Source organism: Acipenser ruthenus, chromosome 26, assembly GCF_902713425.1.
Source record: "Acipenser ruthenus chromosome 26, fAciRut3.2 maternal haplotype, whole genome shotgun sequence".
NCBI lineage: Eukaryota > Metazoa > Chordata > Actinopteri > Acipenseriformes > Acipenseridae > Acipenser > Acipenser ruthenus.
Genome location: NC_081214.1, coordinates 18,839,317 through 18,856,157, shown reverse-complemented (window position 1 = coordinate 18,856,157; position 16,841 = coordinate 18,839,317). Strand labels below are relative to the sequence as shown.

The 16,841-nt window shown below is 38.0% G+C and overlaps 1 protein-coding gene across 4 annotated transcripts in view; it reads right to left on the bottom strand.

The window, feature by feature from the left end:
• Positions 1–16,841, bottom strand: part of LOC117430781 (neuroligin-3-like) — a 115,589-nt gene that overhangs the window by 66,483 nt on the left and 32,265 nt on the right. For 2 of the 4 annotated variants that reach the window (XM_034051249.3, XM_059001140.1), the window contains exons 2-3: positions 1,945–2,661; positions 627–686 (exon numbers count right to left, since the gene is read on the bottom strand). In XM_034051249.3, the coding sequence (XP_033907140.1) occupies positions 627–686; positions 1,945–2,422 (538 nt within the window). In that variant the 5' untranslated portion in view covers positions 2,423–2,661. The remainder of the gene's footprint in view (positions 1–626; positions 687–1,944; positions 2,662–16,841) is intronic. The other 2 variants (XM_059001141.1, XM_034051253.3) reach the window with 1 other exon arrangement.

Genomic DNA, 16,841 nt, shown 5'->3' with positions numbered 1-16,841 from the left:
TTCTATGAAAATGCAATTGTGTCTTTGGTTTCAAATAAGTCCATGCAACTGCATAGCTATATAAGCAATGTGGCTGAAGATATGTACAATACAAGATGTGGGGGAAAAGGTGTTTGCACATTTGCATTACTACTCAACAGAATGACAGTGTTGTGAAACTAAAATGTGTGGTGTTAATATTGTGTATGCATGCACCCCCTATTTGGGTGATTATACGCTAGCTATATATATAAAAAAAAAAACTTTCACGTTATCTGTTATGCATTATACACTTGTTAAATTGCTTCTCTCTCAGACATTTTGCTACAGTACTAATTGTTAGTAGCAGTTCATATCACTACTCCCTGTCTTAATGTCGACTCCATACATTTACATTTGCAACCTGAACTGTGGGAACCCATTTGTGCACAGTACTGTGCAGTTCTTAATGCAAATTTAGGCAGGCGTGGAGAAGGAACACTGTTTCAAAAGACAACAAACACAAACATCATTCATTTGTATCGCAAGGCTCTGTTTAACCCATTTAGCAGTTTCATTTCGAAGTTGATTGATGGTGTTATCTTGCAGGCTTTTGAGAGGACGTACCAGTCGCCTCTCTTCTCTCTCGTTGTCAGCTTGCTACATACCTCCTTTTCTACATATTTTCTTGTTGGGTTTTCTGGCACATTCCTTGGATATTCGTTTTACTGAAAAATGAATAAAAGACTACAAAATAACAGGAGGCTCCAGTAGAAATACCGGACGCATGCAAGCACAACTTAACTGAACCCGCCCATCCCCAACCCCCCCCCCCCCCCCATATCAACAACAACAAATACAAAATAAACTTTTTGGATATGGGTGCTGGTTGCAAAAATATTCTCCAATAAGAGCATCCTGGGACACAAGAAGTCCATGTATACATGCACTTTCATATAAGACCCATTACAATGTTTTGGGGAAATTGTTGCACCCATTATTTGGGAAGAACCGAAAACAAGGAGAATTCTTAACACCAAACAAAGCATTGTTTGAGATACCAAAGTCTTTTTAAAGCCATGTTCTACTAAAAATTATAAATGACAAATTATGAAGCACTTATGAGAGGGTTTGAGGTATCATTTCATATATGAAAAACAGCAAAGCCATACGTGTTATGCAAGCTGTTTTTCATAATAATTATATATATAAAAAAACAATTATTATTAAGATGATTACTCTAACAAAAAAATCTAAAAAAACAAACAAAACAAACTGAAAGTCTGGTGAATATAGGACATTAGCATAACAAAAGACTAACTCATTTAAGGTACAATTCATGCAATGTCACTGTTGAACATTAATTACAGTCTGAATCCTATTGTGTTAGTCTGCCTGTTTCATTTTCACCTGTAATAGCGATTATTGTCTCCACATCCTTTATTTAATTCATGCCACATTTGTTTTAGTCAGTTTATTACTCAAATAGGAGGTATATTCCAAGGCTTTGTATGGTTTTGTTGAAAATATAGACTGCAAAGGGTCTTACATTGAATTGATTAACGTCACAGTTTTCCTGTGTACCAGAAAGAATATTTCATCAACCTTAATCAGCACCCTTCTTTCAAGAAACAGGTTAGGTGAACCCCAGAGAAATCAAGACAGAACATTGAAGAAGATGCACCGCGTTGTTACATTCCAATCTTTTTGATTGTTTAATTTCCCAGTTGTTGCTTTTTTTGGTTTTGTTTTCCTTTATGTAACACAAAAGAGGAACCCATAACAGTGCCATGGAAAGGGGGAGTTGATGACAGATGGGATGAAGAGGTCAAGTCAAGATGGGAGACCGACATGGTGGACACAAACAGCATCATGCAGCAGACAACACTCACTTCATGCTTCAAACACAACACTCTTGTGACAAATAGACCAGTTAAAAAATTTTAAATAATAAAATTTGTTTTCCCGTGTACCCGACAGACTCACCATCCTCAGTTGGCACATAGATGTTTAAATATAAACAGTCCTCGTTTTGATCCTGTATGTAAGTTGCAACCATATCCAAGTTGAAGGTGAACCAAATGGGCATCATAATTTCTGGCACAGCGTTATGAATATTCTGTGGGCAAACAGGTGCAAAATGGGTGGCGTTCCTTATTCCAGACCAGGAAGATGGAGGTTCAGGGGGCATAAAGCGTTTTTCTCCGACAGGAGGTGCGGCATAGGGAACTCCGAGGTACTGATCGACCGGTCCCAGAATCTCACTTGGTAATGGAACCCTCACTCCTCTGAGCTTACCAAAGTGAGTGTTTACAGTTGGGTAGTAACTTTGGCCATCGACCACCATGACGGACAAACAGAAACTCAATATCCACAGGATAACATTACAGTATGATCCAGTCATCAGACAGTGCCATTCTCGTAACAATGAAAATGGACGACGTCTCCTAGATGTAAGCCACATTGTCCGTGAGAAAGACCGCTAGTGAGGGACACCACCATAAACACCAAACTCAGCCTTGATGTTCTTGCCTCTCAGTTGTTGAATCCTCTTTGATATGCTGTTAACATGGGTTTGGTAGAGATGAAGATAAGTCAGTAAAAATCTCCCTCTGGACGAAGCAGGGGACTCCCTTGGTTGAAGCCGGGCCTTCATTCACAGATGGCTCTTTTCAGTCCACTGAGCAGGGCACTTAGCTGGTACTGTAAAGAAAAAAAAAACAAAGGGAAATTATAATCCACACTGTTTAGAAAGCAATCTATCAATTTGATCCAAACGATATGCAGAAAACAGTTCACATTTTTTTTCTGTAATTTATAAATTAATTTTATTTTCTAGACTTCCATTTTTATACACATATAAAAATGATAACTCAAGTCTGTCATGAGCAGGGATATCTGTTGAAAAAAAAAAAAAAGACGACACCACTTAAACAAGCAGTTTGTATTACTCGAAACAGTCCTTTAATAATGCATATGGCTTGTAAATTGCTTTTCTAAGACAGATATCAATCAACTGTTAAAAGTCATGCTTACCCTCGCTGAAACACAAAAGTATTGTTGTTACACTTGAATGGAAAGTTGACAAAGCATGATTCCATATTCCTAAACTGTTCTCAAAGATGCAAAAACTATTTCGCCTGCACATGTGTCCATTTCACTACTGCAGGTGACAGGGTAGAACATCTCTAATGAGACAAGAAAACAGTTTCACAGTAGTTTTAAATGATGATAGAACTTTGACTTGGACAGACTCTTAAGCATTAAATAATTTAATCAAAAGGAAAAATTGTGTCTTCAGGACGAGTCCATATTTTTTTTGATTTGTCCATTTTGCATGCATAACGCTGGCGAGGTGGCTATAGTGGAGGCCCCCATGCATGCATTGATACACACATGTGCACACATACATACATACATACATATATACATACCTTCTGTAAGCATGTCACACTTCAGAGTTTTACATTTCTAAAGTTGTTATCTAACTGCCAATTGTAATAAAACCTGCTATGTTCTTTAGCGCAAGTGTTTGAGAGCATCTGTAGATATAAAGGTATGTTTGTCCATACTGTTGATGTAGATCCTGCTGATCTTAATGATTCTAATAGCTTTCATTTTGTCAGAAGTTATTAGACTGGTTGCGGATGGATACATGACCATGCCTAATATATCTGATTCTAATTCCTCTGATTTGACAGAGAAGTCTAGTGTCCAGACTGGTCCAGAGTCATCTCAAGCCAATCATTTCAGCAGACTTTGATACACATATACTTACTTTCAACCCTCAGTCAAAGCCTGTAAGATCTGCTGTCTGCAATATTTGTAGCTTTCAGCTTTCATAGATGACTCACGGTACAGAGAGTGACATCTCTCTTAATGTCTAAACCACATTCAGTTTGTGGCACTGCAGACCTTGACAGTGCTGGTGTCAGCACCCGGGCAAGAGCCCGGGGCCCCAACGCCAGAGGGGGGCCCACACACATACAGAAAAAATTACAAATATGAGTAAATGTACTATTCCTGTGCCAGCTATCCTACTCAAGCAGCCTTTAGGGTTAGAAATGTTTAGTTTTCAGTAAACTAAACTGTATGCGTGCAGTGCAGTGAAACATTTCAGATCTCCCCTTTTTTCTTTTCTCTTTTCCTGCTTCCCTTCTTTTCTCGAGTCCTGTTCACTTAGTCCCGCCTCTTCTCACTCCCTATTGGCTTCCATCGTCCCCAGTTCTTCGTAAAGCCAAAAGCTATTGGCTGATCTCGATGCCAGAATTATACAAATGTGCCAATTAAAGACATTCTTTAACTGGCACATTTACTTTCCAACAACCAAGACTTTGAATCGACAAGCGTTTTGTCGAGCCTCATTATCATAACGTCTATTATCATATGCGTAAACGCCTATTATAATTATATGATTTTAAACCATTAAAAATGAAACCTGCCAAACCTCTGAAACACCCAAATAAAAAGAAACACAAATCTGGATGTCAAAAACAGGAAAATACTACAAAAAAAAAAAAAAAAACATCTAAAAAAACTGCAATAAGCACTGTCACATTTTCTAAGTACATTTTAAAATGATTATTTCTGTAGTGTGTGTTCTGTTTTCTGTTAATTGTGTACTAAGTAGGCTACAGTAAAAAAAGAAAATGTGCTAAAATAATTGAGTTTCAATTAAAAATAATCTTTTACTATTTTCACACTGTACAGTAATGTGTACAATACAGCAGCATGATTCATTTTGTGTTACCGGTAGGCTAAAGTAAAAAGAAAGTGCACTGCAGATATTTATTTGATTTTACTACTGTATTTCTTACAAAATTACTTTTTTATAATTTTTTTTTAAATCGGACAACTCATGTCTCCAGATATGTCCGGTTTAGTGACAGACTACTGATTATGAAAACCTTTTTGATAGAAAAATATTTTTGATTTGGGGGTGAGGTCCATTGCCCAGGGACTACAAAAACCAGGAAAGTCTGTTTCTTTGTTCCTTAAATGCAATGTCATTTTTAAAAGTAATATTTTGTAATCTCACTAGCCCCCAAGACACCACTGGAAGATGCCAATTGTGAACTATAGTAGTACATTATCTAGAGAAACTGAGCTGTGCAACAACACAGGTCTTGCTAAATACGTTTTAAGCCTGTGGAGCAAAAGAACTAGATATATGTGTTTATCAACACAAAATTAAATAGGCCCCCCTAAGGCCCAAGGCCCATCCTAACTTATTTTGCCACCCATGTAAAGACAATATTCCAGAAAAACAGAGAACAGTTGCTCACAAAGAAGACTTACAGCCTGATGCTTTTCAGTAATTTCAGTGTCTTGATGTGGTATTATTTGCAGCAAAATTAAAATGGATAACTAAGTGTTAGTTCTCACAAGAATATAATTGGTACACCTTTGAAAAAGGATACTCACTCACTAAAAAAATAATATACAGGTGTTTTAGAAAATGAAATAGGGGAAGGTATCTATCTAGCATACTCTTTAGAACAAATTGCAGTAAACTAATTGAATATGTAAGTTTTCTGGATTGGATGTCAAGGTCAAATTCCCCAAAGGTATTTTTTTCATATCTACTACAACAAATAATCTCAGAGCAATGAGCAAATTCATTTAGCTGTGCTGTACACAGAGTAGAACCTGAGGCTCTGAGCATGTGACTAAACAGCTGGACTTTTGTCTCTTAGCATTCACAGTGATAACATATTATACTTTGTAATACTAATGTTAACCCAATAGTTTGAACAAACACTCACAGGTACAGTAAGCAGTTTACTGCTAGCTTGGGTTCACTGCACAATATTTATTCAAAATCAATTGTTCAGCGTTCTACCAAGCGTCATTCCTGAATTATAATAGTATTCCTCAGATATGTTTTGAACTGTAGGATGTATGAGAATGAATGAAAAACTGCCAGCAGACATTGTACTAGCCTCATTACAAAAAGACCTTGCTCAGGTCAAAGGTAAAACACGCTGGTGACTTTAATAAACATGCCACATTTCACTGTGTGCAGAGACAGTAATAAAGGAAGATTCAAAACACATGCCACAGCATAATAAACAGATATCCAGAGGATATATGTATTTGTATTTAACAAAACCAGAAAAATACATATTCTAGACACACATATTCAGACCAGGAGAGAGGCACAGACAGACACTGCAGTCAAACCAGGGCTCAGACCAGGAGAGAGGCACAGAGAGACACTGCAGTCAAACCAGGGCCCAGACCAGGAGAGGCACAGAGAGACACTGCAGTCAAACCAGGGCTCAGACCAGGAGAGGCACAGAGAGACACTGCAAACAAACCAGGGCTCAGACCAGGAGAGGCACAGAGAGACACTGCAGACAAACCAGGGCTCAGACCAGGAGAGGCACAGAGAGACACTGCAGTCAAACCAGGGCTCAGACCAGGAGAGGCACAGAGAGACACTGCAGTCAAACCAGGGCTCAGACCAGGAGAGGCACAGAGAGACACTGCAGTCAAACCAGGGCTCAGACCAGGAGAGGCACAGAGAGACACTGCAGTCAAACCAGGGCTCAGACCAGGAGAGAGGCACAGAGAGACACTGCAGTCAAACCAGGGCTCAGACCAGGAGAGAGGCACAGAGAGACACTGCAGTCAAACCAGGGCTCAGACCAGGAGAGGCACAGAGAGACACTGCAGTCAAACCAGGGCTCAGACCAGGAGAGGCACAGACAGACACTGCAGACAAACCAGGGCTCAGACCAGGAGAGGCAGAGAGAGACACTGCAGACAAACCAGGGCTCAGACCAGGAGAGGCACAGAGAGACACTGCAGACAAACCAGGGCTCAGACCAGGAGAGGCACAGAGAGACACTGCAGTCAAACCAGGGCTCAGACCAGGAGAGGCACAGAGAGACACTGCAGTCAAACCAGGGCTCAGACCAGGAGAGGCACAGAGAGACACTGCAGTCAAACCAGGGCTCAGACCAGGAGAGGCACAGAGAGACACTGCAGTCAAACCAGGGCTCAGACCAGGAGAGGCACAGAGAGACACTGCAGTCAAACCAGGGCTCAGACCAGGAGAGGCAGAGAGAGACACTGCAGTCAAACCAGGGCTCAGACCAGGAGAGGCACAGAGAGACACTGCAGTCAAACCAGGGCTCAGACCAGGAGAGGCACAGAGAGACACTGCAGACAAACCAGGGCTCAGATAAACATGTATGTGCCTTCCTTACTGTGAAATTAGTACAAATAATCCAGTAGCTCACCATGGTCCAGAAGTAAAGTACCAAATGAACCCAAGCAAGACAAATGTCTGAAAATCATGCAAGCGCTCATTCTATTGATTCTTGCCACCTTTGGCATTGCTGTCACTAATAAATACTATAAACAGACAGTGCTGACTCAGAAAAGGGCTGGTTGCTGTCCTTGCATTTAAATAATAAAAACATTTTTGACCATGACCTGTGGTAAAGCTATTTAAAGCTGCAGTGTCAATCCTAAACTAAAAAAGTCCACCTCTAACATACACTAAATCCCCCGCCAATGTCAATGAACAGTTTAATGACAATTGAATAAGTGGTTATAGCAATAATATAACACTCTCCAACTCTACCAAAACTATACATTACATTCTATAATCTCTGGCAATATAACATTTTGTGGCAATAGCGTGTTCTTAAATATATACTCAGTACAATATATATATATATATATATATATATATATATATATATATATATATATATATATATATATACACACTTTACACTTTAGGTTGTTTACAGAATGCATTTTGAAGCAGATATGTTTATATGGAAAAATACATTGTTTTTGGTTCCAGTGTAGGCAGAGGCAGCTGTTTGTTTTACATTAATGTAATTTCTGTATGCAGAACCTACACCGTGGTCTGATTTGAATCTATGCAAACAGTTTTGTGTTTAATTAGCAGTTAGCTGACATTATTACATGTGATACTGTACATTGTGTTGGAAAGATTACATTATGCACATTAAAACTATGGCCCTGTGTTTGATATCTATTTGAACTAAGATTTAATTAAGAGTCATGTTACATTTAGCATATGTAGACTACCCAACTAAGATCATTTGTGTAATGTTGCAGATTACACTGTGTAACAATTATTATTATTTTTTTTTTGGTTCCTGGGTAGTAAGTGTTATTTCCTAATTGCTTATGCCTCAAAAGTATAGAAAATGGCTATTATTCCCCACAAACTTTGCTTTTGTGACCAGGACAGTGATATTTTGAAATTTACCTATTTTCCAGAACATTCCAGATAGATTCAGTGCTGAGTAAACTTGGAGTAACTTCTAGAACTTTCTAGAACTTTCCAGTAATATAAATAGTAGTATAAATACAGGGGCCTTAAGCCCACCAGTTCAGTTTAGTTCCAGCTGCCTAAGTGGATACATATCTGCATTTTTCTGAGATGGCATCAAGGTCATAGGAGACTTCAAAATGGTGGCATTCCTGATGGGTCTCCAAGGCGGTTTTACCAAGTTTCCCTGATATCTTTGCCTTTGGGACAGCAGGGACATCAAGGCGCACTACCACAGGCGGGACTGGCCACATCGGACCGAGTTCTCTGTGGGGTGGAACAACGTCAAGTGGGAGCCACTGGTGGACCCCCGGAAGGTGCTGATGCCACCACTGCACATCAAATTGGGCCTTATGAAACAATTTGTCAGAGCTCTAGATAAGGAGTCGGCAGCCTTCAAGTACCTTCAAGACTTCTTCCCTAAGCTGTCTGAGGCAAAGGCCGGTGTCTTCGTCGGACCACAGATAAAGAAGATCCTGGAGTGCAATGAATTCCCCAAGAAGCTCACTAGTAAGGAGAAAGCGGCTTGGAACAGCTTTGTCGCAGTGGTTCGGTGCTTCCTGGGCAATCACAAGGCCGAAAACTATGTGGAGCTGGTTGAGACTCTGGTGAAGAACTACGGCACAATGGGCTGTAGGATGTCCCTCAAAGTCCATATCCTTGATGCTCATCTTGATAAATTCAAGGAGAACATGGGAGTTTACTCGAAGGAGCAAGGTGAGCGCTTCCACCAGGATATACTGGACTTTGAACGCCGCTACCAAGGACAGTATAACGAGAACATGATGGGAGACTACATTTGGGGGCTGATTCGTGAAAGTGATTTACAGTATAATCGTAAATCTCGAAAAACTACTCGCTTCTAAATCTTTTGTAGTCATTTTTGTATTACTTTAGTATAAATACATGTTAATTTGGATTCATATGTTGTTTTTTTCTGACTTTATGTGAACGAAAAGACACAAATTCGCCCGTTTTCTCATTGGAAATAGGTACATTTCAAAATATCACTGTCCTGGTCACAAAAGCAAAGTTTGTGGGGAATAATAGCCATTTTCTATACTTTTGAGGCATAAGCAATTAGGAAATAACACTTACTACCCAGGAACAAAAATTGTGTTACATAGTGTTATGATTTAGTGTGTGTTCAAAGTATAGGATAAAAACCTCTGGTTTTCCAATAATAACTGGAGGACCAGGCACTGAAATTGTATTGCGAAAGCAGACTGCAGATAGGGCAAAATTATTTATAAACAAAGGGTAATGAACCAGCAAGATCCATCAATCACTGTGCATAAAAGCCTGCTCTTCAAGACAAAGGGACACTGGGGTTCTTCTGTCTAAATTGGCAGAGGTTCTGTAGGTTTCAAGATGTCATAATCTTTCTTAATATTTTGGTATCTGGTGACATCTTTACAAAAGCTATTTTTAAAGCTACATTGCTTCTGAAAGCCAGTAAAATGAAAATAACATGCATGCTGGCAAGAGCACAGACTCAATACAATCAGAATTAGGATCCATCCCAAAGATATGGTCTTTCATATTCTGAACACATACTGCGAAGAAGAAACAGACTTTCTTTTGTTTAGATGTTTCTTTTTGTGCTTCTGGAGAACCACTGAATTTGTCGCCAGGAGTTCTACAAAGCTAGAATCCCATTCTCAGTGAAGATATTATCAGCAATATAAGTTACTGAATTTTAAAGCTTTACCGCTTTAAAATTTAATATTTACAGATATTTAAACTTTTGGATACACTTCAAAATCTAGTTTTTTTAGAAAGGTTTTAATAACAGCTTTAAGCATTGATGTCCGACATAGCTGCCATTACCTGCAGTTAGGTGTCCCTGCCGAAGGGCACTTGATGAATGACATGGTAAATTATCTACAGGTAATGACTTTTGCTGAGAATATTAATGCTATCATAAACCAAACAACTGTTTTGTGTAAGACATTTTTTACATTTTTGTTATAGATTGCTTAGGCTGCTTGGAGTTTATGTCACTGTTTCAAACGAGTTTCAAGATTAAGTCCTGTTAACTTTTAGAGGGCCTCTACCTGTGGGATAAAGACTGCTCTAATCAGAACCTGACACGATCCATGAGATTTATAATTTACTCATAATAAATGTAACTTTTATGAGTCGACAGGTTAATTTGTAGCAAATTCTGGCCTTATGTTCTCTTACCCTGACAACCCTTATAAAGGCGAGCAGGACATTCCCTAACAAGAGATCTCTTAAAATACTTTCAACAATAAAAGGGCTCTCACATACCACACAGTTGCCTTCCAATTGTGCAGTGTGCATTTTCCCACTGCCTACAATGAAAGTTCAAGATAAAAAGTGGAAAAAACATTTAAAATGACATCAGAATCTGAAGCAGGATTTCAGCACTTAGAAGCTGCTGAGAGATCACGGCCCGGAATACGTGTCTCCCAGCGAGTAGCAAGCTCCTATTATTGTACAACGCTGGGGTCCCACCCATCACTGTTCAAATCAAATACCCCTAAAGTGCCTTGATTAGAGGATGGCTATTTCACGTGGAGAACAGAAACACAACAGAATGGTCACTTTATTGCTGCTTTTTTATTCATAATAAAAGTCCATGACAGGTAACATTCATGTAATTATTGTACTACTATAGCCCCTATATTATACGGTATGATCGAGTTATGTCAACATCGAAGGGAATTAAATCAAAGTCTTCAGCAAATTTTAGGACTACCTTAATTGATTTTAAAGTAGAAAAATAATATCAGGTACCTTATATCAGGTTGGGTCACTGTTTGCCCTAATCATAACCTTGACACAATGTGGCATATGCTCCACAAAATGCTGTAAGGTGTCTTGAAGGATGTTCATCCAGTCATTGATATTCCATCCAATTGTTAAACAGAGGTAGGGGGATGTTCGTTATGATTAATGCATCTTTCAGGTTCATCCCAATCACGCTCCTTTGGAAGATGCCTGGAAGTCTCTGTCATGCTCCTCAAACCATTCAATAACAATTCTGGCACATGGGAGATTGGTACATTGTCATCTTGAAATTATCCACCACCATCAGAGTAATCAAGAAAGTCAGAGTATAGCAGGAGAATATGCCCCACACCAGGGAGATACAGTTGCCAAGCAGTAAATTATATATATATATATATATATATATATATATATATATATATATATATAAACACAGAGAATTAATTTAAATATTCTGTTTTTGTTTCCGTTGAAAAAGAAAAACACTGGCATACTGTATTTGTTCTATACTGAGCATTCTGGAATGAGAGTATTTTTACTAGTACTTCAGGCAATACTCCGAAGTATTTAAAATGGATAACTTAAATTAATTTCTTTGGGATCCAGACAGACAGCTTAATACCAATATTTTCTAACCCATTTAAGTAATTACATAAAAAAAAAAAATCCCTGCAATTGTGGCATAAAAAAAAAAACAGCACAATGGATTAACAGAATCCTAATTTTACGTGTGAACAGCTAAATAAAGCTGTCCCTTGGGGCATTCAACAGCAATGAATAAAGACAAAACATTCTGAGATGTTCAAACTTTAAAGAAGACAAAAAGACATGCTGTCAAATTTTCTGCTCGTTTGTCTATCCTTGTACTTCCAAGACTCTTATCAGTGAAGGCTCTTTAACAAATGACCTGCAATGACAATGCAGTGGCACTATAATGAAAATGCAGTGATTTTGTGCTAATGGGCATATGTAGCACAAGGCAGCCAGTAGTGTTGAGTTTAGATCAGCAGTGAATCAGGTGCTAACCTATGCTGATCTTCATTACTTGAAAGAGTCGAGCTGACAATGGACACTGACAGGCTTAAGTGAATTTAACGGATTGATAAGAAAGATGTTCTGATGACTGACAGAGCCGACTAGAGCTGTAAGATGTTTGACTAACAGAACTGATTTGTGTTCTACTTGATCTAAATCCATTATGTTGCCACTGCTGGCAATGCCGCTGTCTGCAAGTACTTTGGTATTCTATAGCAAACCATCTGGACTTCCAAGAAAATTATTTCCAGTAATCATGAGCAATATAAAGAGATCAGGCACCATACGACTTCTCTATTATAAGCAACCTAAAGGACGGAGTAAAACGATCTTAATAGGTGACAATAATTGAGCGAGATCTTCAGATTCCAATTGAAAGGGGGCGGGCAGAGTGTTCTTAATGGTGAGCAGGTCTTTGTATTGAGCTGGTCAGAAGGAAGGAGTTTATTGTATAATAGGTGGCTGTGTAAATCAATATCTATATTTTTCTTTTGTAGATATGCATCTATTGGTTTAATGGGTTCCATTTGTTACAGCTGTCATTTGTGGTTGGCAGTTAGAAAAATATATTACATCTGTGCACATACAGGGATAAGCAGTGCCACAAATATAGCTTTTCATGCCATAGACTATTGGAGGCCTGGGTTGATGTCTGGCTTGGTTACACCTGACAAAACCAGCTCAATTCGCCAGTCCCTGATTAAGAGGCCCAGACTCAGCTTTGTCAGACTGTAGCCAGTGCCATTGTCCCTGACCTTTTTATGACCACTAAATTCATAAGCACAAAACTTAGAATCACAAGCTGACAGCTGTACCAGGCTATTAACTACCTTGTGTGCTAAGAGTGGCAGTAGACCTGTTTAATTAGATACATTTTCCACACCCACACTTTGAAGAGTTTCTACTGAATAGAGAAATGGTATTTCAGTCGCCCCCTGGGGATGTAAATAGCAGTTTTGAAATCTGTCAGTGACTTTAAGGTTTGGATTAGGTGTATGTGTCAGAGATGCTCCTGGAGGCGTGGATGTTCCTGGGGTATTAGGCACTGAACCAAGTAACACTGCAATATTAAACTGTAAAGTACAGATCCAGCTATTGCTTGGCAATTCTACTCTTTTGGGGATAATTGTGCCCACTAGCTCAGGAATGACGGTTATTATTATTAACACCCCCTTCTTAGGGTGCATATCCCTGCTAATCCAATTATTTGGGCAAAAAACGCTGCTCAGTTTAACAATGCAGTCACTCAGAAGTTAAACAAATTACAGCTGTGTTGTGGGTTATATATCTACACTGGTTTGTCTGCCTGTTTAACAGCTGAAATCACCGCATTGAATTCAAATAGCAGTTATGAAAAAAATGTGGCAGGTAAGATGGATACACAGAAACATAACACAGGCATCATATTAGTACATTGTTATGCTTACCAATTTGGAACATTAATTATCAGGAAATACTAAGGCAGTTAACATGGGGAAGAAGGGTCAGAGCATGGACATTTGTAATGTCATATCTCCCTTGTTTTGTTTTACAATGGAGCACTGAATCTGATCCAAGACTGCCCATTTAGCTGTAAAGAGAAAAGAAGAGCTTATCTACCTAATCAGAATTTCCTGACAGCTCATCATCTTAATGCTTCTATTGATCCACTCCTGCGTGGGTGCCACTTGCCTGTCTACATAAGAGTATTTAAAGCCGGTAATTGCTTAAGGAAACACAGGAGAATATTTCAAAACCAGAGGGGCAACTTTTGGGTCTGTACATAATCCTCTTAATGTGTAAACACATTAAAGCATTACCGGACAAAACGTCTCCTCATTAAGAATGAATACTCTGCATACCATGCTATACAGTATTTACAAACTGTATTATCTAAAAGTACTTTGTTGCTGCATACTGCTTTACTGTCTATTTTTAGAGTTTGTCACGAAATATATCAATGCCTGTCTCACGTTGATGTAAAATTGGCATCACAAATTATAATCAGCGACGTGGATATTGAAAGTACATTCATTGATCTTCTTTCTCTGGCAGACTGAAGATTTGAGGCTTGAGTCTAATTGAGTCTAATCTAATTGTATACAATTATATACAGCACGACTGAATAGTTGCTTTTGTTTTTCCAATACTATTTACTCTGTTATAGGAATGCCAAATTAAACTGTGATTCTTGACCTGAAAAGGTATACTGTGTGTATAGTGGCTGTCCTGCATAGTAATACATAAAATAGAATATTATATATATATATATATATATATATATATATATATATATATATATATATATATAGCCCAATTGGAATTTGGTCATTTTAAAAGCTTTTTTTTTTACAGTAAATGTAACACATTTTCACAGAACAACATCAATCAACTCTCCTACCCATGTTCCTTAAAACAAGGTAAAGCCAGTCACCCAAATAAAGCTGACGCACTAACAGATAACGTCTGTACAGCACTGAAACTCTATGTTTAGAAAAAAACAACAACTGTACTGCTGAACCTCGACTTCTTTAATATTAGCATCACAAGGGTATCCATGTATTATAAAATAAAATAATAGAGGGGCCTCTTCAGTGAGTTACAGGAAAACAATTCCATCTCTGGTTTCTGTGACAGTTTATAAATTACTCGACCTTCTGTATATATATATATATATAACACTTGGAATGCTACAAAATGTGTATTTTCCAAATGTAACATTTAATCTATAATTACAGAACAAACTAAAATAATTTAGCAGTTAGGGTTCTGCTTAGCGATAATAATTTGTATATTGTTTTATTTGAAACCCATGCTATAGTTATAGCCTCCACGTACATATAGCCTGCTAGGGTTAATAACCCTTTAAGGGGGTCCTGAGAGACAGCAGACACACACAACCCAGCTGCAGCACACTATACTACAGTATCAGACTAAAGCTTTGTTTCAACGGGTGAACTATACTATTGCAGAAACAGTTATCCCATTTCTGTTACACATTTGTGAGTTGAAACAACACGCTTAAGTAAAAACAGTGGTGTGTAGTGGCAGCATACAGGGATATCATTAGCTGGTCTCACGTTGCCAAGTCAACAATGTGCCGGTTAGTAAAGAGAATGGGAAAGAGCAGTTTATTATTCATAAATATTGTTTTTCTTCCCAATGGAATAATATGAAAATAAAATGTTTTTTCAGATATGGGGGAGGTTCATGTTGCGCTGCATCTAGCTAGCCAGAACATAAATATTGATGAACATTCTGTTCTGCTGTCAAGGAGGAATGGAATTAATGCAAATGTTGTTTTATTAATATCACGGAGATCATCCGAGCAAGTGGGTGACAACGAACATTTAAAAACAAATTAAAAATCCCTCGGTATTTCACGATTTGTCATTCACAAATGTGGTTCATTCATGGTTAGGCCATGTTGACAGTAAATCTTACAAATACTTACAAATTATTTTATGGTATAAACGGCCCTTGACTAATTCTCAGTTTTCAATATTTCATGTTTATTTGATGTGAAAGTCATGAAAACCATGAAAAAACAGCCTTATAGGCCTAAAATATTATCATGCATGGTTCTGTCTAGCTCTGTCGTGTGGTTTCAGAAACAAAGCTAAACTGTATTTTCAAAGTTTTTTAAATGTCAATTTATCACTAGTAATTTGGCATCCAATTTGTAAAATGACAAGGTTTTTTTTTAATCCTTTCAAGGAAATTACAGGATGAAGTTAACACTTTTCCTACACATTGTTATTATATTATTTCATAGCCAGTGGTCCTTCAGATATTTGTAATGGTCTAAAAAAAAAAAAGAAACATTAATTGTTTACATTTCAGTCTAAAGCTCCATAATGACCACTAACATTCTGCAATTATCTCCTGTTTTGCAATAGTGTGGTGATCAGTATTCGGACATGACTGAGATACTAGAGAGGATTCAGATCATGTCAACGTAGAGAAACCAGGTAAAAGGCTTAAATCTACTGCAACATTTCAATGATTCAACTAAAATATATGTAAAGTAGCTTATTCAGGGTCTCCACAAAGGGAGGATATAGTTATCATGAAAAAGTAGATCCCCCTGACCTACATCCACAGTATATGCACATGTAAAAATGTAAGTCTAACATATTTACTTACATAAAGACATATAGGCATCTCCTTATATCCATAGAAACTCTCAAACACTTTGCAAATGTGATTCTCAAGATATATCTAAACCTCTATACAATGTAAACGTGGCTGTGTGCTTTATGAACGTGGCACCTCCCCTACTGTATATCCCTGATATTCCTCCATATCACTTAATCATACAATAGCACTAAAAAGAAACATCTTGTATTTCAACAAGATTCAATTCTATACATGTTTTAAAGACAGCTCTGTTAATATATAGACAGTTGTATTCAACCTCTCATAAGAACTAAAACTGTAAAGTGCTTCCAGAATCACCAGTTATGAGCAGGGCATGTCTACCTGACTTTGTTCTACAGTTTTGTATGTGTTTAAAGTTATGGCTGAATAATCAATAAGACAAAAAAGCCTTTAACTAGGTCAACAATGGTTCCTGTATTTCACTGTAGTCAACATCAGAATAATAATTTTAAAACAAAAGATCTTCATCATGATAAAATCTTATCCTAGGCTTGGTTACAGGAAACTAGATGACTGCTGTTCTTTCTGGTTATGATCAGGGCTGTGAGTACTGTGGGTCACAGGGAAACCTTAATGCAAGTCCAAATGCGTTATTTGTAGTACTCCTGCTGCTATCATAATGAGGGATGTT